Source organism: Cyanistes caeruleus, chromosome 17, assembly GCF_971803275.1.
Source record: "Cyanistes caeruleus chromosome 17, bCyaCae1.hap1.1, whole genome shotgun sequence".
Classification (NCBI taxonomy): Eukaryota; Metazoa; Chordata; class Aves; order Passeriformes; family Paridae; genus Cyanistes; species Cyanistes caeruleus.
Genome location: NC_141717.1, coordinates 7,654,393 through 7,677,307, shown reverse-complemented (window position 1 = coordinate 7,677,307; position 22,915 = coordinate 7,654,393). Strand labels below are relative to the sequence as shown.

The following is a 22,915-nucleotide window of genomic DNA, read 5'->3' as shown; positions in this document are numbered from 1 at the left end:
TGAGGGAAGTAATATAGTTACTCATAAAAGAGAAATCCAGAGACTTTTCATGTGAGAATTGGTGAGGCAGGAGGTTCTGGAGGAAACCTGCCTTTTCTCCGTTCTTAGGAACGTCAGTAGTTATCCTTTGTCCCATGGGGTGTGAATCCTCTGCTCTCACCATTAATGTCATTAGCTCATTTGGCAAACGGTTCACTTCTTTATACAAATTATATAGCAAAAATACTTCAATAAGCTACATAACTGGTTTTTGAAACTTAAAATCACAAGTCATTACTCTACAGGTATTTGTACTATAGACAAAAACCCTCAAAAAGCCTGGAGACCAGAAACCTTTTAGCTCTTCACAACTAAGCTCAAAACCTTTGTCCTTTCTCTGTTCAGTCCATGTTATAGACTCGATGCTCTTTTGTCTTTGAGTGTATTCGTTTTTCCCTCGGTACTTTACTTCAGCGGCACTCACCAGGCAAATTAATCTAAAATGAAGTTTACAACCATGTGTCTGAAGTTTCCAGGCCTCAGAAGGACTTGATTTGTGTAATGGGACAGGATTTAATTCAGTTGTAATTTTTATAGAAGTTTAAGCAGCAGCCTTTCATAATTCTTTAGCCAATTATATCTAGCTGCTCACAGATTATGTATTGTATGTGGTTTCAGTTAATTGTATAGAACTCCATCAAATTGGTAAATAAAATTGTCCTCATCTTTTGACAGACTACAGAAGGAGACACAGATATGAGTAACTTTCCTCTGAATGACAGATGGGACTGCAGCAAGAGTCTGGACATTATGTTTCAGATCCATAACACTAATATGTTATGGATCAGCATTACAAAATAAGCCCATTAACGCTGTGGAGAAAGAGGAAGTCATTGGCAGAGCAAGGAAAAGAATTTATGAATACCATTTCCTAATCCTTCAGTCTAAACACTAAACCCTGTTGTCATTAAGAATTCAAAAACAGAGAATATTATTATTACTAAATTGTGATCATGCATTTTCATTCAAGGTTTACCTCACATATTGCAATGTATTATGGAAGGCGTTGACAAAGTGGAATTTCTTAAAGGAATGACAATCTGTCATGCAAAGGCTGCTTTATTTGCAGTGACTGTGACTCAGTGGACTGATGATACTGTCACTTCTTGGAAATTCTAAGTGGGAGAGGCTACAAATAAACTAGTCATATGCAAGGAATGGCTATCTGATAAAGGGAAATTATATAACTATATAAGCATAGCATTTTTTATGCAGCCCTGGAAGCAGCCCCTGTTGTTCTCTTTGCAGGGCAAGTGAACATGCATCAGATACAGGTAAGTGCATATTTAGTCTATACATTTCTATACATTTCACCTGACCCTGTCCCTCTTTCCCTGTGAAGGGTTTTGGACAACTTCTGCATTTGAAAAAAGAACATGTGTGAAATAAATGAAAAATAATGTCTGGACCATGAGGAATTACTTCATTAGTTCTCAAAACATGGAATATAACTTTCTAGCATCTGCAGCAAAATGGCCTAGAGAGTCTTTTACAGCTTGACCAGCAGTATAGTAGCTGTGGAGCAAGAAAATCCCATGTGGTTCATGTTCATGGTGTCTGTTGTTACTGGTCATTAAAAAACACACAAACAAACAAACAAACAAACAATAATCCTTGATTCTTGTGCTAAGTAGTATATGGCATACTGCAAACCACTTAAAGATAACTATGGCTGATTTAGTTAAGAAAAAATTGTGGTAAACATATAGAAAAATTAGATAGAAAGGTAACCTTCACAAAACCCTAGATATTGCATTAAAAAAATATAAAGTGAGTCCAGTATTGGTCTCTGCTGCTTTTAGAGGTGTAAGGATAATTCATCCATTCAAGGAGCAGAGGCAGTCAGAGGCCATGTTTTCTCATTGAGTATTGATGGGCTGTATTTGTACACATTGGTTAGGAGTGTTTTGGATAATTGTAGCTATGCCTCTTGTGAAGTGTAGGTGTTTGCATTCCTGACTCGCACAGAGCTGCGAGGGCTTGGAAAAAACAGTCTCTGAGCTGGTGTTGAATGTGCGTGTGTGGGGCTTTCTTTAGTAGAACCAGAAATCTTTGCCAAGCTCCTGGGTAATGAATGAACTTGCTGAAAGCAGAGGATGTAAAGGTTAAATGGAAGAAGGAAGGTAAATCAGGGTGTTTTTCTCAAAGGTGAACTATAGGGGAGTTCAGGGATTCAAGCATTAATCATTGGGCTCTGTGCATGTTTATCATAGGCAATTATTGGGTACATCACTGCTGCCTTTGAAGTGCTGTGTCTTTTCTCCTCCTTCACAATAACCCAGGACTGGATGCCAGTTTTCTTCCTTGTTCTTCTGTGTGAAAAGAAAGTTTGTGCCTTTCCTATAAAGATCATGAAAAGGGTAATTTTCCCCTCTGGCTTTCCTTCTGTACCACTAAAGTAGAGGCACTGGGATGACTCCTCTAGAAGACACAGCTCCACCTCTTATTTCCATACTTTCTATACATAGCAAATCTACTTTCCTGTTTCTCTGGGAGCTTGGGGAGATTTCTTTAGTGTTTGAAAGTGAAGCATCGTTTTCTTTTCCACATGAGAGTGCCCAACCTGATCTTCTGGCTGCATTAGGAAAGAAGTGCTATAAAACAGTCAGGCATAGCATAATAGCCTCTTGATGGATGTTTCCCACATAAACAGCGCTATTTGAGACCATTTCTTGAACCCCAGGTTTGCACAATTTCCTACTTTCAGAGTGACTTGTGAGATTAACTCTAAAGTCACTTAGTATGAATTTAAAAAAGATAGGTCATGAACAGAAGCAGACTTGCTTTCCCTTGCCTTCTGATATCAGAAAAAATTGTGTAAGTAGGCCATGGAGAGCAGGAATTGTAATGGAATTTGGTGGGTTTTTACAGTTTCTTTAGCTTTTACATTTACTGAGGTGATTCATATTGAATAAGTCTCTACATTATCATCCTGTTGTAGGATTTGTCTTCCGTGTGTCTGTGGAGTCACTGTGGGTGGTTTTCACAAATAATGTCTTGTGTTACCTTTGGACGCCATATTTCTTAGACTTTTCATTCTTGCTGTGGTTACTTGGTCACTTTTATCTCTCCTTACACTGGCAATATTTCCAAGCAGTTCTGGAATAGCTAATGCTTGTGATTTTAATCTGACACTATTGGCAATGGACACTTTGGTTAGATATATGAGTTAATAAAAAAGTTGCAAAACATAAATGTTCACATATGATTTATTTTAAAAGAAGCTCTAATATTTGTAGGATTTTTGCAAAATGTGTGTACACGCTTCCAAATATTAGTTTCCTAAACTATGTATTCTACAGGGTAGGAGGTTTACCATTAGCTCTGTCTTCATGTTTTCCAACAGTAAATAGCAAACTAACTATTAAACTGGAAATGGCAAACAAAAACTGCAAGGGGAAAATATGTCATGCAAACTCTGGCTTCTGGGGAGGTAGAAGGAAAAAGAGAAAGAAAATAACATATCCAGATTTCCCAGATTTTCATTTAATCCCTTTCTTGTCTATATGAATGTATTGTAGAATGTAAATCTATTACCTCATATTCCTTTGCCTTTCCAGATGCCTTGCTTTTTATGACACATGCTGGATTCAAATTTAGACTAAGCTTAGTGACTTTTCCAATCTTTTATTTCAGATTTGCATATTAACAAAATATACAGCCCCAAAAGGAATGCAAATATTACATCTATGTCATAATTAGCATTATGACATTTAAGAAAAATGGAAAAAGGATTTTTGGTTTTGCTATATGAAAAAGCTATTTATCATTATAGATCTTCATTGAAAGTTGTCATCTGAGTGGTTGTTTTTGGAGGTTGCATACTAGGGATGAAAAGAAATATACCTCCCCTTTGTCATAAGCTTTCCTTATGGCAACAGTGAATTGTCTTGCTCTGTCTTGTAGTTTGCTAAGATATCAAATTGGATTTGCTTATCCATCTGTGTGGAAGTTACACTGTGAAGTGTTTCCATCCATTTCACAGGGCCATTAGTAATAACAAAGTGAAATGTTTAATACTACAAGGCAGACTGTCTCACAGTTCCTGTTCTCAGGATGCTGTAGGGTCTGGGAGACTCTTAAAGTGTTCTTAACATTATTTCCATATTCTTTAAAGGCTTTGCAAGATTATATAAGACTTGGGTGTTACTGTTTAAAAAAAAAACAAAACTCATCCTCAAGAAACTTAATGTTTTCTTGCAAATTTATTTTAAGATGAAGTAACAAAAATTAGGTGTCTCCCTCAAGGAATTTCCTTTCAGTTAAAAAAAAAAAAATCTTACAAGAATTGCGTTTTGATCAGCTTTTCCCCTGTGCTTGCTGGCTTACAGAAATCTGAGTAGGTCTGGTTTTCCTATGAGGATTGTGTTTCATGTCTTAGACTTCCTGAGCTGCTTAGTGCCTGCGATGGACCTTTCAGTCTTTGCATCTTGTAACATTTTTGTGGTGAAAGTGTACTGGGAGAATATTCCTGAAAGATACATTTTTTGAATGCAACTTCAGTACATGCTCAGTGGTGAGTATGCTAAATTATTTTGGTTGCTTAGATCCATCACCTGGGGATAATGAAACCCTGCAGTGCGGAAGGGAGGCAATAACACTCCACTGTTTGTCACTCCTCTGTCCATTCCTTGGGAGTTCTGGTGTTGATCATAACACCAAGAGTGGTAAAAATGCACAGATAACCTTGTTGAGTGACTGCATGGTAGCATCCCCATGGTCTCTGTTTTCTGTTTGTGCCATTGAAAACTCTTTTCTCATGGCATTGTGTTGGGTTTTGAATGCAAGACTCTTATGCTGTACTGTCCCTATGTTTATCTTAAGCATCTGCACGCAGTCCCACTCTGCTAAGTGAATTCTTATGGGGGAAATGGCTCCACTGTTTGTTGAATTCCAACTGTTGAATTTTTCTGGAAAGCATCGCTGATATGTAGTATGGTTTGCCTATAGCAGCTACATGAGCTCTGCCTTGGTGTGTGGATGGGGAGAGAAGCATTCTTTGGGATCTCTGTGTTACCTGCAGGCTCCCTGTTGACCTTTTTGTCCTTTGGGGTGGAAAGGGACCACCTGCATCTGTTACATTGATGGCACATCTTGGCTGCTGCAGATGGGATGAAAGGATCTGACCTAGGAACACATGTGTGAAAGGTGATAGAGTCTGGTGCCCAGTCTTTGTGCAGACTGCTTTGCCATTTCATGAACATCCAGCCAGTCACTCTTGATATGTATTGCTATAAGTGACCTAGAATTTTGGGGTTTTAAATTTCTTTTCCTTTTAAAATCAGGCAGGCAGAAACATTTGCTTTGATCAGTCATCTATTTTCTTATTCCTTTACCCGCAGGTACCAGCTTTTATCATTTCCCACAGCTCTGTGCATACAAACACTATAAACAAGTAGTAAAGTGTCTGAGTCATCAGATACAGTTCCTCAGGGAGTCTTGCAGAAGAGAAGTAGATCCTGATTTTTGCTGCTGTTGCTGTGCTTATGTTAAGAGTCCCATGACACTGGCCTGGTACTCATTTATAAGGAGAAAAATTCAAACCCAGATGAAGAAATCAGGAAAATCAGAATGTTTGTAATCTTCTGGCAGGTCTTATGTGCCTGCTAAACAACAGATACACATATAGCAGTAGCTCTTTCCCACTGGGTTTTAAAGCAAAAGCGGGAAATAATTGATGTCATTAACAATGACTAAATTTGCATATTTATTATATTATGCCAACGAAGAGCAGGACTGTGAATAAACTAATGTTATAACTGGCAAGGGATGTTTTTTGGCTGGTGCCTTATGTGGAATCTTATTGCTTTGACAATTGCTGATTTGATGCCTTCCCAAATGCTGCTTTTTCAAATAGCTTCTTCCAGGGAAGCCTCCTCAAAAAATTCCCTCCAGATTTGATAGCTCCTGCCGTAACATGAATTATGTTTTTGCCTCCATTTCTACACAGTGTTCTTTGTATTTGAGAAAGTATCTGAAATCATACATTGATGAAATATGGAAACATTCAATGAAGGTCCATAAAATTCATATAGATCATCCTTCTTTCAATCCAATTCCTAAGACGGCCTCACAAACTTGTAATGCATATCTATTCCAGATGTTGTTTATTATTTCTATTGCCTAAAGAGAACTATCAAGGAGAGAAAAATAAAGCCAGCATTAACCCAACAGAATCTTAAAAAAAAAAGTACTTTCTATCTCCAGAAAGTCTGGAGACAGATAAAGCACATTGATAAGCACACTAGTGCAGGCGAAATCAGATTTAACATCAATATCGTATGGTCATCAGAATCTGGTGTACTGTAAATTATTAAATATAATCTTGACAGTTGCTCCCTGCAGCTTGTGGTCTTAAGGTGATAAGAGCCTTTGGTCAGAAGTCCTTGGCTTGTAATAATTCTGTAATGGTGCTGGATGTGCACTGCCTGTGGCAAGGGCACTGACTTAAAAAGAAATCTAGTGCAATCCAGGACAGAGAAGTGAGGAAACAGTAATTAATATATCATAACTGAGATATTTCTGATGTGAGCTGAAATTTACATGAGGCAAATGCAGCAAGAACTGAGAGATTTGCTACAGATTTCAAAAACTGCCAATAATGGGAAAGGCCTACCAAAGGATGTGGATGCTTCGGTCACCCATTTGCAGTGAACTGATTTTCTAAGGTCAGCACTAATGTGGCATCTCCTTGTTTTCAGACTGTCATGTTGTCCATGTGGTGTGTAAAAACTAAAATTCAGGTTGATGTTAGGGAGTTTTAGTGGTACCCTACATGTGACTTTGCAGATTACATGAAGCAAACAAACAAATAAATAAGAAAAAAACCCCCATACCTCTATCATTTATCTTATTGCATGTATATTTTTTGTTTCTGCAAAATTTATTACAGAAGAAAGAAAGTCAGAATTTCTTAAGGTTTGCTTAAGCTGTACTCTCAGTGGACTGTGGTTCTAGCCATAGGAACTTAATAGATATAAATTACTTTTTCTCTTGTCTTGACTAAAAGGATTGGCAGACAAATTTTGTATGTCTACAATATAAGGCTTCTAGAATATGAAATACAAAAACACATCTCTTTTTTAATGTATGGATTCATGCATTCTAAAAGTTTAAAACCATGGATATTCAAAAGCTGTGATCAGTAGATCAGATTGGCATTCTCTTTGAACAAGTAAGAAGACAGGTTTTAATGATATGAATAAAAATAACTTTCTAACAAGTAGATTCTTACGAAATAATCTTGTCCTGATTTGCTACAAAGGACTTCAATCTCTGTTTCAAGTGGAATGGAATTTTTGGAGTAAAATTCCAGGAAGTTGTAGATGTTTGGATATCTTTTATTTGTAGGACATTATGTTTTAGTTTGCCAGCTTGAAGACCAGCAAGAAAATGTCTGCAAAATAATATGGCTACCCAGAGTGTGAAGCCAGGTCACTGAACTTCTAATATCATTGTATTTTCTTTAATAAAAATGGAACAGTAAGTGGAACTGTGATTAGAGGGTGCCAAAGTAAGATTTTGTTTTTCATAAATATTTTATGCTGATTGTCAAGGGAAGAAGAGGTTATGTGTTTATTTCAGCTTAAGTGCATGGTTTGAGCAGGGTCTGGGTAGATGACATCCAGAGGTCCCTTTCAAAATAAAATTTTCTGTTTCAGTGCCTGGTGTATTAACAGGAGTGTCTGTGTGTACAAGTGTGTCTGCATGTATGAAACAAAGTGAAATATTTTTTTTTTAATCTTTGCAGACAGCAATATGCACAAGTAGGGATATTGCAGGAATGTTTTGTTGTCTCCAGAATACATCTGCACTTGCACACTGATGTATGAGAACCTTTTACTGTGACAGAATAGTTCATGGAGGCCCAGAGAGGACACGTGTAGGCCATGCTCCTTGATACAGTTCCCAACACCTCTGGTAAGTTGTGCTGACTTTCACTCCTTGCTTCACTGAGCCTTCTCAGGGTATTCCCAGGCCAACAGCTGTTCAACAAAGCACATTATTGACTTTCATTTGCTTTATTACTCCTTGACCATGAAAAACAGTCCTGGGTACCTCTGCTCAACTTGCTGATGGGCTGTGCTAAACCTTCCCTTGGGAGTTGATGTCCATTACAATCTTTGTCACAGAGTACGTGAGTCCGGGAATCCCAAGTTTTAGGATCACTTATCCTGGACTGGAGTGTGCATCTTGGAGCTTGAAAGTCTTAGGATTTCTTTTTGTTTGTTTGTTTGTTTGTTTCTATTGAAATTCAGCGAAATGAAGTGGCTTTTCTTACTTGAGACTTGCATGCATAGGAATATGCTACCCAATAGCAGTGTGAAGGACATTATAACCTGCTGCCATGTGACATAGTTGTAGAGGTGGTATATGACTATGAAATTATTTCAATGATCTAAAGTTTCTTCTCTTTCCCAGCATGTCAAGAAATAGAAGTATTACATGTGCTTAGGGCTCTAATGTGATTATGTATCCACAGGATACCAGGATTTAATGTGTTGCACAGAAACTTTAATATATAGTATTATGCTCTTGTTTACTGTATTTGCAATCACTGTTGGGTTGAAAACTTGATCTGACTCTAAAAATAACATATATTTCATTTTTATTTAAAAATGAGAAAAGTGTTCATTGATCATCATGAAAGAGGTATCACAGTCAATGAGGCACATTGTAGAAACATAATTAGTCAGATGATGATCTGGCATGTGCAGGAAGAATGTAACAAATTTATCAGTGCATCTGAAGCAAGCTAATTTGGCTGCCTTAATCTATGTTCTATATAATTGTTATGAAAAAAAGAGTAACCCAGTTTAATTTTAATGTTCAGAAAGCCAAGAGAAATTGTCAGTTAAAATTAAAAATAGTTCAAATCAGTGAGATAATATCAAAACAGGGCCCTGAAATATTATTCTAGCCTCAGTTTTTCAGAATCCAAAGTAGCAAAAACTCCCAGTAATTCTGTAATTTAGTTATGATCATAAGCACTCTTTAAGTTAGATTAGAAGTGGAGTTACAGATTAATGTTTCTTATTACACCCCTTAGGCTGCTTCTTTTTTTCAATATTCAGTTCTGATAGCCCTATATGCTGACAGTTCTTGTATATACAAAGGAGAAAGCTATTTGGAGGGCAGTGGTTAGGCTCATCCTAATGGATGGTTGTCAAAATTACTTTTCCCTGAGTTCTTGGCCTGTAATTCTAAGTGAACTCAGTGATAGTACAGGTCAGTCTCTATTCAGATGAAAACCCCAGTGTCTAAACATGGGCATTTGAAAGCAGAAATGTATAAATATTTTTGAAACATTAAAGTCTCTAAGCCAGCATTTGCTTTCAGAAGTGTCACCTTTCATATGCAGATCTGTTTTCCTCTCTCCTGGCAAAGTGAAAATAAACAGTCTTAAATAACTACAGATACTACATTGTAGGACTTAAGTAAAGGTAATCAGGAGACAAAATAACTTGCAGTTACTCACTTTGATTCTGTTCCTTTGCTCCACAGCACAGCGTGGTCACTGCAGTTCTTGATCATCTTAAAGACGTGATTCTGAGCCTGTGCAGCTCTCCTGCTCCTTTCAGTGCAGCACTGAAAGCCTGGCTCAGGCTGGCAATCTTCCATCTAACATCTTCACTGTTTGCCAGGACTTTGCTTTGACTGAAGAACTTAAATGGGATGGAATCACAGAGACTAGGAGGGATGGCTGGTGCTTAGTTGACTTTGAAAACCTGGTCTGTTATTGACTGGGGCAGCACCAAGAAAAGCAAGCATTTGTCACTGAAATTTTAAAAAATAATTGTAAAAATATCGGGCAAATGTCCTTCTCCCTAAGGAAGGCAACCCTCTTCTGCTACTGGTCATCCCTAAATCTGCTACTAGGTAACTGATGCTGAAAACTAAAAGTGAGGGTACTCTGTTTATGTGTTTGAGAAATACCACAACAGACACGGAGCTTGAAAAACATTTACTGTAAATGTTCTGCACCAGCCAAATGATTCTGCTGTCTTTTCTGAGACCACACATACACACTGTCCTCCAGAGGTGCTGCCCTATTTTCTCTCTTCAGCCCTCAAATGGATGGAATTTGGGGAGTACGTTTGCTACTGGCACAGAAATAAAAGTCAGGCTACAAATTCTTCCATTCTGTTTAAGAAAACCTACTTATCACCACAATGGTGGAAAAGCTTATGCAATTCCTCTTGTATGACTGAGATGTACTCTGTAACATATAAATGTTAATGCTTCCTGCTGCTTTTAAAATCTGTGCCTCATTTTGTCTGTGGGTTTCAGCCTTTTGAACAAATGCTTTATTTTTTTTTTTTTCCAACTCACTCGATCATCCAGATTTCTTTAGTTCCCATTCCACCTGGATTGGAAAAAAAGGAAACGTTGACTGAAAACTACTGTCTGCTAAAGGTGAATTATCAGATCAACATTTCTTGAGACAAATGTTAGAAAGAACTTCATAAAGATTTTTACGATTTGTAGTTCATTGGCAAGTTTAATCAATAATGGTGTGGAGGCTTTCAGCTGGGCCTGTCTGCAAAGATCACGGTAGCTGAACGAGGTGTCCCTGGAGTGTGTTGGGCTGCATGGCAATGTTGAAGAGGCTGGCTGTGCATTAAAGCACACTCTGGTATGGTTAAAAAAGTGTATGTGTTTAACACAGATATGAAAAGGCCTTTTTTTCTCTCTCCCTCCATGTGCACACATTTCCAAAAGAAATCTCCACTGTTCTTCAGACAGAGAGTGCTCTGTGCTGCTGGCAGTGTCATCAGGAGCACTGATCAGCTTCACAAATACCAATCCAGCCAGCTGATCAATGTACTTTATCAACTGCCTTCATCTCTGGAACTCTCTCAAGGGCAGGGACTCCTTTGTCTTTCAGGAGTTCAGCCTGTCATCCCAACAGATCATCTGTTTTGCAGCAGAAGGCATTAGGGGATCTGTACTGTTTTTCATATCTCAAACCAGTATTTTGCTTGCTTTCCCTTTAAAAAGCATCATCCAGCAGAAAGTGGAAAACCTGCTGCTGAGAGTGAAGTCAAAGGCATGTGATGAGTGCAACAGCAGTTGGAAGCATCCCTCACTGGGAGCTTGTCTTTGTTAACACCCAGTGCAATTATGTGTAAAGATGAGGGGGAGTTATAATTATGCATTTTCTGAACATAACACCTCATAAGATCATTGACAGCTAATCAGAAATTTCCAAACTTGTTCAGCATTCAAAAACACTTTGTAACCAAATGTAAACTTCAAATTTACACCTTTATATCAAACCGTAGGCAGATTTTGTTTTCAGGGGCCTTTAATGAAAAAGACACTGGAACTTCAGAGGATTTTAAATGCTGACTAGTTCCATCTTGCTCTAATTCCTTTAGAGTAAGCACAAGAGCTTTTAGAGAAGGTTCAACAATTTAATTCACTAATTAGACCTATATACATAAATATGTTCCTAGCATTTGATTTGCCTGTTCAAAGTAGTAAAGTTCTAACTTAGAAGCAGGGTAAGGAAATACAATTTCCTTCCACATGTTTTGTTTGGGGCTAAATAATAGGTAATAAATTTCCCTTTACTACTTTTACAATGTTCCTGGTGAAATTTAATGTCCAGGAGCAGAGATGATGACAGGCTGACATTTCTGAATACAGCCCTTCCAAATAGTTTGATACCAGGTCAAGTAATGAAATTAGGATATTTTTGGGGATTATGAAGATTTTAATTTCCTTCTCCTTTGATGTCACTTAGAAAGGGGCTAACAATTCCAGCACATCAAAATGTTTTTGAATAACGTTTCGGAAGGCTTTTAGAGTCTTAATTTGAGTGAAATTTGGTTCTACTTTGCAAAGGCTGTAAGACTATTCAAACACATAAGGCTTTTTAACTAAAAAGCTTTCTTTGCTAAATAGTTATTTTTATCAAGACTTTTAATGCATTAAAATGCATTAGTCACATGTCTTGTTCAGTACTCAACACTGAAATAGTACCTGCTCAGGGCTGAGGTGATAAAAAGGTGCAATGCACATATTCAGTAGTACATTAGTTGCTGTCATTTTTCCAGTTATCAGGCAGAGTTCAGTCAAGGGAAGTTTTGTTTGAGGAAAAAAAATCTACCTGTCTATCCTTTCTTCTTCTTGCTTCTTTATTAAGCTTCTAAATGTGGAGAGCCAGCTGGACAATTTTCCTATTTCTGGGCCTAGGTGTTAATTCAAAATAATTGTATTGAATTTAAGTTGTCATAATTAGTGTCTGAATTCACACGAGCCTCCTGGAAACTCAGCTTACCCTGTTCCCTCCGTAATGCTTCAGTGTCTCACCCTGTAAGAAACCCTGTGCACAGTTGGAGGCTGTTTCTGCAGTGAAACCACTGGACATAATTTAGCTTTCTGGTAGTATTAAAGTAATGAGTCAACGATGAGCATAAATGTTGAAGAAAAGGTACTGTGAGTTCCCCAACTGAGAAATAAATGGTACTGATGGATGTGCTCTATATTTGCAAGGGTTTTATTGTGTTGAAGAATGCAGTTTCTAAGTTGTGTTTTAGCCTGACTGTTGTTAAATGAGAGATTTCACAATGAAGCCATTTTTTCACCGCTGACCTAGCAAACACTGATGTTTTTAAGAAAATGAGTTGTTATGATTTCTTTAGGGGAACTCTTTCCCATGGCCTTGTATGAGGCCACTGCAGTATTTTCCTGCAGAGAAGACAGCTCATGTCTACAGCCCCAGATGGGCTGATGGGTCAGTGCAGAATAATAAAGATGTAATTGCATTCATCCATGCATTCAGCGTAATAATTAAAAAACCCTCAAGTTTTGGATTTTTAAAATTTAATAACATCTGGAAATATTTTGCTTAAATGTTTAGAATTACTTCTACAAATACATTCCTTGTTGCACTAATATAGAAACTTCTTGCAATGGAGTATTTCTAGCATTGATATAAAGAAGAAAAAAAGATAAATATCTGAGAACAAAGATACAAAACTGTATTGAGACACCCCAGAAACAAGTACATAAGATATTATATCCTTAAACAATAAAAGTATATTGCACCAATTCATGTTCTGCTTGTTTAATGTATGTAAAAATTCAAAAAAATTTAAAAAAAAAATTGCGATTTTTAAGCAAACTGTAAGTTCAGAAGGTAAGAAATAAACTTTACTATTAAGTATTATGTTAAGGATTTTTATGCTTAATGACACTTCTAGAACTGTCAGAATACAGTCCTAATTATATTCTATATTTTTCAGGGTAAGAAGTGATTTATTTACCTTAAAATATATTAAAATAAAAATTAATTAAAATTAAAAATTGATCTGATTTGCTAAATAATTCCCTTTATGTTTATTATTTTGTAATAGGCATAATATTCACCAGTTAGTCTATGGTGTGTTGGAAGTACTAATGCTACTACTGAGAGCAAACTATGAACTGGATCATTTTTTAATATTATGCTGAAAAATTCTGAGTGTTGCCATCAAGCATCAGTTTGATCTCTGTCTCATTAACAGACCTTACTTAAGATGTCATTCATTCAGAGTTCATGGGAGGAATAATTAAATACCCTTTGTGTGGTAGTTGAAATGGTAAAAACCACAAGTGAGCCTAGTGGGAAGCTCAGTAAGAATTTACAACTTACCTGGGAGATGAAGGCTTGCACTGAATGTATGCCTGAAGCTCTGGCTTTGCTCATCTTTGAGACAGAGTGACAACAGCCAGAGGAGAATGAGGGAAATCATCAGTAGTAATGAAAGGATTATCTCCCCAGGAGAAATGGGGAATCTTTCCAGTGTTAATAGACAATTTCACTGCAAAGAAATGCTTGAGTTGAACAGTTTCTCACACTAAAGGACCCAACTAATTGCAATACTGGCTTGAACTTTACTTAAAAATCAAGAGGTCAACTCCTGTGGCTGTGGTTAAGGGAGATTTGGTTGTAGAGCTGGAGTCTGAGCCTCTGTCAGATCTCTGAGTCTTAACTATGGTTGCCTGGTTTACAGCCACCTACAGTTTTTCTTCTCAGCCTCTGCAAGACTATGTCCTAATTTCAAACAATATCTTCACTACGTTTCAGTCCCCAAGGGCAGCAGCTACACCAGATTTAATTAAAACTGGGAATGCTAATCAGCAGGTCCTCCTGTAACTGAGAGATTTCTCACTGTCCTAAAGTTAAGTGGCTTTTACCTCCTACCACTGTGGGAAGCACTGAAATAACGCTACTGGGCGACAGATCCCAGAGTCCGCAGTGCCAACGTTCCTTACCTGAAACTTGGGAACAGCAGCAGGTTCATTCAGGGATAGCTTGCCTTCAGATACATCAGTGGAGAGGTTGCATAATTGAATTTTGTAACAAATCCCCCTTCTACATTTGCAAATCATAAAACAGTATCAAGACTTTTACAAATGAATATGTGTAAGGAAATAAAAAGAATGTTGAGTAACTTAATGCCCTTCTCTGCACTGAACTGGATGGCAATTATACATTATTGCAGATTCCTGTTTAAGGCTGAGACCTTGATTAGCCAGACTGCCCCTAAGCAGGGTAGGCACTTCTCTGGTCTCTATGATCTGTGCAACTGGATTTTCTCCCCAGTGTGTGCAGTATAGGAGCACAGGTGGAAGTAGATAATGTCCTGAAGTTCATCAACTAATCATGGAAGACAACAAGGTGAAAATTATTTACTTTCTTGCTTTAAAGAAAGAGGGTGAGAGTGAGGAAGGGGGGATCAAGTGGAAATAGTTAAGCAGTACATGCTTAATCTTTCACTGCTGTAGTGTTGTGTAAGAGTACAGAAATTTCATGTGTTTTACTTTACTTCCACAGGAAGTTTCATGTTTGTATTTAATTTCTGGGAACCCAAGGGCAAAGCAAAGCAATTAACATGTTGAAGAATTAAAAATAAACTTCAGAAGCTTCAAGTAAAATACCTTTAGCTGATTAGTGTTACAATGCATCTTTAATGAGAAATAAATGAGGATTGCATTGTTTCTTAGGATAAGGAGAGCTGTTAGATATCTGCATTGATAATAGAGGGCTTAGAAATAATCTGTGAGCTGCTTTTCTAGAAGAGAAATAGGAAACTTCTACATGGCTTAGTGCACAGATAAGAAAAACAGTGAAACAAACACATTGTACAAGTTCTTTCCGTAAAAAGCTTATTGCAAGGTGATTTTAACATAGTCCTGTCGTTCTTTGGATTGTTTAGACTCACCCCTTGGTATGTATCCATGTTTCTCTATTTTTATCCAACTGCTAGTTTTTCTTAAACTCTGATTATATTACAAACTGATTTGTATAAAAAGTGCAGGCTGTAACATGTAGACTTCTGAATGACCCACATATAAAAAACTATCTCCACTTGTACCCACAACAAACAAAATTCTATGGAAAACAAGGCTCAGAAATACTTTACAAAGTATTTCTTTACAGTTATCCTGTCATGGCTGTGTACGAAATAAAGGGAATATGAAAAGACCTTTGATTGGTAAGATTGGCAGCATCTATGTTTTTAAATCAAATGATTTTTAAATATGCATGAATTTATTGTCTTGGTTAAGTTGCTGCACAGTAAAAAGGAATGCTGTTCTCTGAACAATAATTGGGTCTGTCTCAGCTCTCAAATTGGGTCACAGTAAACAGACAGAATGCCCTGGTATTTCTTTCTCTTTTACCTTGTTTCTTGGAAAAGTGATTGAAACTGTAATCATTATTGCATTGAGGCAGTATACTAACAAAAAACAGTGTTTATCATGAATGATAGATCCTCTTCTTTTGTCCTGTTTTTGATGGTATTGTATTGCAGAGCACCTTAAAGAACAATGTAGAAATCTGCAGTCTTAAAAAAATATGCTGAGATGCACTGAATGAGTACAGCAATCCCAGTTATTGCTGGAGTTTATTTTTGGTAATAACCACTTCACCTTCTGTATGGGACTGTAGTAAAATGAAATAAATTTGAATTATTAATACACCATTCTACAGTCATCATATTCCTAAATATGCCAAATAACATTCTAAATATCCCCAAAAAGGACTGAGGGTGGGGTGAAGGTGACAATACTGTTCTATAAAGCTCATGTGCTACATCACTTCTCTGCAGTTATATCTCCAATTGCTTCAACAATTAAAAAGGTTGGGAAGAGCTTTTTAGAAGGTTGTAGCTGTTACCTTGTGAGCCAGAGCAGGAATGCTGTGAATCAGCCAGGCCTTTTTATGGAAATATGTGCACCCAGAAAAAGGTACCATGTGATCTCTGAAGGATCCTCTGCCTGGTGTGAAAAAAGTGACCACAAGGGCAGTCGGGGAACTTTCCTCTATGGGACACATAAATGTACAATATTTACAATATTATACACAGCTGGTATTTATGTTTTTGATAACAGTGAAAATGTATTGATATTGAACTGCTGTGAGTATCCAGCACAGGCAAAAGAGTTAACAGCCTGCAGGAGTGTCCCCTAGTCCTCAAAAGTGTCAGGAGAGGATGCTACCAGCTTCAGCCCAGGAGGGCAGCCAGTAGCTCAACAGTGGGTTGTTTCCCACTTCGGTTTCATTTCTTACCTGTGTCTTCATCTTCTGACTTCATGGGGTGACAGCTCAGGCCCTCACCTCTTGCCTGCTGCCCCAAGCTAACTGAACTGAGTTACTTTAGGAATCCTGGGAAGTGAACCGCACGGATTAGCACAGTAGGGACCTCTTCAGCCCTGGCTTTTGCTCCTGCAGGACAGGATGAATCCCCCGGTGCAGTTACCTGTCTCCAGCTACAGTCTCTGGTTGGCCAGAGTGCGAAAGCAGCTTTTACACAGCTGAAGCAAAGTAAGGTGGCCCTACCTTCTCCTCATTGGCTTAGAGAGAGCAAGACTCAGAACTAATAAAAGAGTGAGACTAAGTTCAGCTCAGACTTTGTAAACAAAGTGACAGAAGATTCATTGTCTTTGTGCTGTGTTCTTTTATCTTTGTCTCACATGTATTCAAATACAGTCACTGGTGTCCTACCTGGAGTGCTGGTGACACGATTCAGGAAATCCCTGGACAGGCAGGTTGCCCTGTGCAGGGCTGAGGATCTTGGTTTGTTAGAGCAGTATTAACTACCTTTCTGTATTGCTGTGTCTTTTATATATGGAAGAAGGTGAGAAAGATTTGAATACAGATAATGCCATTACCAGTTAATTTAAAAGGCCAAATTGTGGTTTTCAACAATGTTAGACCTTTCTAAGCAATGTTTGAGAAAGATAATGATATATTTAGAAAATGGATGTTTCAATTTCTGGCTGCCCAAAAGTGACATGACAGCATTATAAATTTAAATAGAATGAGGCTTTAATGGATCTCCTAGAGAAAAAAAAAAAGGAAAAAGACAAAAAAAAGGTGTTTATTAGTAGAAATGTACTAAACTATCTGCATTTGACAAAGTGCTAGTGGAGAAAATTACTTCTAGAGAAAAAAATGAAAATGTCAGTTAAAAAAAGTAGGCTGAGTTGTGGGTTGTGGTTTTGCTTTTGGTGTTTTTCAGTTGGTTTTTTTTTTTTTTTTTTTTAAATCCTGAAAATAAGTGCTGGGTATGTTTTCTGTGTTGCTTGAAAAGCTTTTGATTTGTCTGTGTTGCCTTAGTTCTGTGAGTGTTGGGGGTTTTCTGAGGATGCCCCTTCTGTATCTGCTGCTGCACAGGTATATTTCATTTAGGCTGGAAGCTAGTTTAATATGCTGGTCTAATGCTTTTTCTCTATTATATGTTTTGTTTTTTCACTTTATTTAGGGAGCATTTTCAAATGAAGTGTCCACAAGCACAGTGCCTGCAGTCTAAAGCGCCTGGCTTTGCACTTCCATGCATGCCATGATGTGATGTTTTCTATGTCAGCAGAGACATCCCTAGTAATTGCAGAATACTAGTGAAGTGGAAATTCCCTCTTTACAATTTTCTGATGCTTTTCTCCCTGGTGACTGGGAATCCTGAGGTGCCAGGTAATGTCAGGGTTTGCTTGGTAGGCACGCTGGGAACTGCTGTGTGTGTGAAGATTGCCCTTGCTCTAAAGAATATTGCTGTGTTCAGCTGGAGTCTGCACAGAAAGGCTCAGGGAGGACATGAAGAGAAGCAGCTTTTTCTCAGTGTTAAGCAGTGACACGATGAGTGTGAGCCTGCAGGGACAGACACACACTTGTGCCATGACACACAGGGAGAGCTGAGCCCTTCTAAGCAGTGAAATGTTTAGGTTTTACTGCTGCTGTTTGATTTGCTTTCACTTTATCTGTCTTCAATTTTTTGTCTCATAGCAGAATAAAACCAGCTATCTGAGGATAATGGCTGAAAAAAATAGACACTAGGAACCAAGCTGCTGAGCTAAGAAAGGTAAGAAGAGAATCATCAGGCAGTGACCATGGCACAGGCTGTCTGCAAACAGAAATGGCAGGGAAGACTTTACTTCTGCCAGTGTAAAAAATGTGATGAAGTTTCAATGAGACATGAAGTGTTTCACTTCTGTTTCTAATCTCCAGGAGCTGAATACCGTAGGCCTATAAAAATATTACCTCGATTAAAACCTGAAAGACGAGATAATGGACCCAAATGCACTAAAGGCAAGCAGCAGACAAACAGTGTACTCATGTCTTAATGACTTTTTGAGAAAGTCCAGAAATAGTGTGTTCTTAAATCTGTTTCTTACACTGAAGTTGGCAAACCAGGATTTCGCTCAAAGACTTTGTTCCCAGTCATTTGCCTCATGTTCATAGGTCTCTCCCTCAGACTGTACTTAATTATGTAGTATTTGGTTACCTTCACAGGTTGCTCTGGTGTTCTAATGTGAATTTTCCTCATTTTATTAATAAGAGTCATTGAGGTTTATCTCATCCTTTTAGCAGCCTAAGAGAAACCAAAATGAACTATAGTCACTTGATGCTTCTTAATCTCTGCCCAGCCTCTTGAGCCCACAGCAACACAAGGACTCCCTTGCTCTCTTGTTTTATCAGCACTTAGAACTGTTAGTGACATCTTGCTTTAAAGTCATATACTGACACTGACAGAGAGTTACAATTACCAACCCTGCTGGAGGTACCAAAATCATGTCTTCAACATCAAAAGATGTTGTTTTAAATTATAATTAGGGTCTCCATGGGTGAATTGTTTCATAATTTAACGTATTTTATTTTACTTGACATAAACAAGATGAGGCACCGTGACAGCAAGGACCTCTGCCATTTCAAATTAGTTAAAGCATCAGTATTAATTCTAAATTAGCTAATTACACTTAGAAAAGTGAGGAAACACTATTAGTCATTTATGATGGTAAAAAAACACATTCCCAGATTATTTTTGTAACTTTTTACTACATAGTGGAATCTCTAGCCACAAACTATGGTTAAATATCCTTCCCATGATTGTATTATATGGCTTTAAAATGTTTCCTCATTTTCCACATTCTACTGAAAATGAGACTGTGAAAATATTCAGCTAAGGAAAGGCAACTGAAGAATAAAAGAAAAATCATTTCCTTTCTCTCTTAATCCAACATTACCTCTGCTCATGGGCCTGCAGTCCCCAAGTGGCCCTGTCCAGCTGCAGGTACAGCCACTTCACTGCTGCAAGGCACTGCTACAGAGGTGATTTTACAGTCTCAGAAGTTCCACAAATCAGTCTTGAAGGAGACTCCTTGATAAACTGTTGTGACTAAAATGCAATTAAACTGACTCTTCAGCACAGCATTTGATACCTCTCACCATATTTAAATACCTGTAATACCCTCTAGGGAACACTGTTGTATGTGAGTACATACATAAAACATGATAGAATGCATTAATGATGCTCACTGTGTTCCTCCCTCTTCAGGTGCCAAAGCTGCACCAGCTCCAGATCCAGATAACCCATGGCCTGGATTGTAATGTGTTCAGCTAAATACTTAAAACCCCAGCAGGTACAAGTTAATTACATGAAGACTTTATTTCCAACAAATTAGATACACTTGCTAAAAAAAGAGGTGGATTGCAGCATGTAAACTATTTCATAAATTTGTTTTTAAAGACTTACTGCAGTCAAGAAAACATACTTTTTAGGGTTTTCAATATTCTGTAGCATTCTGTACTGTCTTACAGTAAGGCATTCTACATTGCATTTGGAAATCAAAGCTCTCCACTTGTCTAGGAATCAACAAAGTGACTTCTGATTAAAGTATTACAGATATACAGAATATTCTCCCCAAGCAATTATTCCAACTTCAATAACTAGAGCCAGAATATATGCTAATTGAATGGTAGTGAAATTTCAAAACAGAAATAGTTGTTTCACCTTTAGTTTCTGTCAGTGACATTTATATCAGCCTCATTAGACTTTTCATTATATAAAACTATATAATGGAAACTATAAAACTATATAACATTATATAAAACTTTGTAAGAGATATAACAGAAACCCAAGCTGTGACTGCAAACCAGAATGTGTCTGCTCTCTGTTGCTCCTGGCTCTGAAGAGCTAAGAAAGTAAAGTGTGGGAAATGGGAGAAAATATGACACCAAGGTAACAGGAAATGATCCAAAAGTTGCTAAAAGTCAGCAGGAGTCTGCTGATTTCACATTTTTTGAGCTTTATTTCTGTAAAAATGTGTCCCATTCATATTGTTCAGGAGGTAACAGAAATTACTAAATTTATTAATGTTTTTTTAAAATACCCTCTCAAGTTTAATGGTTATACAGACACCAGTTTCTCTGTAATAAGAAAATATTATCCAGGAGCAAAGCAAAAATACTCAGAACTGTACTTTTCACTGACACATTACCATACAGCTCTGCTCTTCTCCCATACTCCTCATAGGTCTCATTTTCAAAAAGAAAAACATGTCAACAACTTCCTTGTTATTTAGGACAACAACAAACTGAGAGCTGTTCTGGGACACTGCAGTCAGAAATCTGTAGTTCGGCTTGGGGAAACTTTATGAAACTGTTTATATTTATCTAATATGGAAACACATCTTTTGACACAGCCTACTTTTACTTAGCAAGCATATCCAGCAGCTCCTTCTCTATACCATGGCTGCCCAGTTCAGTTAAACTGCAGTATCTGTGCACCACCTTCTCCTCTGTCACAACCACCACTCGAAGGCCGTGTGTATCCTGTCCCAGCTGACATCCTATAGCTGATGACACCACCATTTCCAGGCCTTTGTAGGACCCTCCAGCATTCCTATGGTAATGCCCAGAAAAGACAGCTCTAATGCCTGTTTAAAAAAAAAAAAAAAAAGAAAGGAGTATGTATTTAGTTAGCACCTTACAGGTGTCACATTTACTTTCATTCTTTAATGGCTCATCAAGCATAAAGTTAACATTAAACCATTTACCCAAACTTGCATTTTAAACAAATAATTAGTAAATAGTAGTAAATAATTCTAATAGTAATAAGTAATTAATCAAACTTCATTGTGCTCTACCAGCTGTGTTTAGGGTTACTGGACTCTTGAGTTCTTTATGCCCACTGCAAGATGTGTTTGTTGTTTCTCCACTCCTTTGTCTAGAAAGGACAGTCCAGAAGCAGCTGATTAAAATGAGATACCTGCCTAGAGAATGATGGGACTGAAACACAGGTTGAAAGGAGCAGAGCTGTATTTGTCAATCAGCGTGAAGAAAATTTACTAAGGAGAGCTTAAACCTGTACACCCAAGGCCAGTGACCTTAACAAAATAAAGGGGGCAAGACAAACAAAAAACATACATGAGAAAATAAGCTGTAGTCATTTCACAAGACATTGAAGGTATTGCAGATTGAACAGAGCCAGGTACATCAAAGAAATCTAATAAAGCAGAAGAGGTTGTGAGTTTTAAGAAGAGGGGAAGGAGGAGGAGCAGCCAGGAAAGGAAAGGTTGACACCTGCAAGAGTCAGGCTTGGAATGACATGAATTAACATTTATCAGGTACGGGGACAAAGAAGGAAGGTTGGCTCTGATTACCCTCTGTATTTTTAATGACTTAAGGCTGTTCTGTTTCCTTTTTTTAAAAACATAGATTACTTGTATTTTGGATTTTATTGAAGTAAAAATATGGAGTTTTTACAGAAATTCTGAAGCAATTTGAAATTAAATGAATTGTGTCATCCTCACCTCCAAACCGGTAATCACTACTTTTTGTTTCCACTGTCGTGCAAACATAAACAAACAAATGGATAGAACTGTACTCCTTACTCTGAATGGCCTTTTTGATTATCTTTACAAGTCAGATTCATGCTGCCAAACAGATGATGTTCCCCTCTCCATATCTGATAAATTTTAACAGATAGGTTTTACTACTACAAAATGATGAAATGCCCTTGAGTCTGGGTTAAAAAAAAAAGTCATCTTGCTGCTAAGAACTTCTCTTTCCTGTCAAAGTCTGCAAACCCCCTCACAAGAGAGCTGAGAATGCAGCTTCCTCCCCAAGAGAGAATGTTCTGCCCTAGACAATGCTTTTCAAAGCATTCTCAGCTTATTCCACCCTCCTTTGCCATTTAGCCTTTCCATGCTCTGCCCCATAGTACAGCTGAGCACCACACTGAACAGCATTTAGATTTTGGTAAAAAAATATTCATCAGTTTTCTTGCTAATTTAAGGTAGTGCATATTTTATTTTGAATGGAAACGTGGAGTTAGTATAAACAGCTCATTTTACAAACAGGATTTGGGATTATGTTTTGGCAATCTTAGTTTAAGGTCCTTAGACTTTTGGTCCAGAATCCTACAGCTTCCTGAAGCTATATCTAATGCTACTTTATAAGAGAAAAATTACTGGACCAGAGGGCTAAAAACACTGGAAATTTTGTTGGCAGGCCATTTGTGAGACATTACAACCTTAAATGACGTTTAAAAAATAAAAAGCTAGCAACAACTGATTTTGCCTTCATACATTAGAAACCCTGGAAAAT

General features: G+C 37.6%; 1 protein-coding gene and 1 long non-coding RNA gene across 11 annotated transcripts in view; one reads left to right on the top strand and one right to left on the bottom strand.

Moving 5' to 3' along the window:
* Positions 1–5,859: 5,859 nt before the first annotated feature.
* On the top strand, positions 5,860–21,940 carry LOC111935964 (uncharacterized). Of its 4 annotated transcripts, XR_015277194.1 has the most exons (8): positions 7,872–7,959; positions 9,544–9,918; positions 10,384–10,455; positions 17,799–18,004; positions 18,317–18,389; positions 18,536–18,616; positions 19,863–19,947; positions 21,538–21,940. It is a non-coding gene; the product is annotated as an uncharacterized LOC111935964 (long non-coding RNA). The 4 variants fall into 4 exon arrangements; XR_002867954.2 differs by lacking the exons at positions 9,544–9,918; positions 10,384–10,455 and having other exon boundaries at positions 5,860–7,959; positions 18,314–18,389; XR_015277193.1 differs by lacking the exons at positions 7,872–7,959; positions 9,544–9,918; positions 10,384–10,455; positions 21,538–21,940 and adding an exon at positions 14,649–16,858 and having other exon boundaries at positions 18,314–18,389; positions 19,863–20,862.
* The window catches only part of CPPED1 (calcineurin like phosphoesterase domain containing 1), a 58,367-nt gene continuing 55,406 nt past the window's right edge, over positions 19,955–22,915 (bottom strand). For all 7 annotated transcript variants that reach the window (XM_086853731.1, XM_086853729.1, XM_086853730.1 and 4 more), the window contains one exon: positions 19,955–21,243. In XM_086853731.1, the coding sequence (XP_086709857.1) occupies positions 21,017–21,243 (227 nt within the window). In that variant the 3' untranslated portion in view covers positions 19,955–21,016. The remainder of the gene's footprint in view (positions 21,244–22,915) is intronic.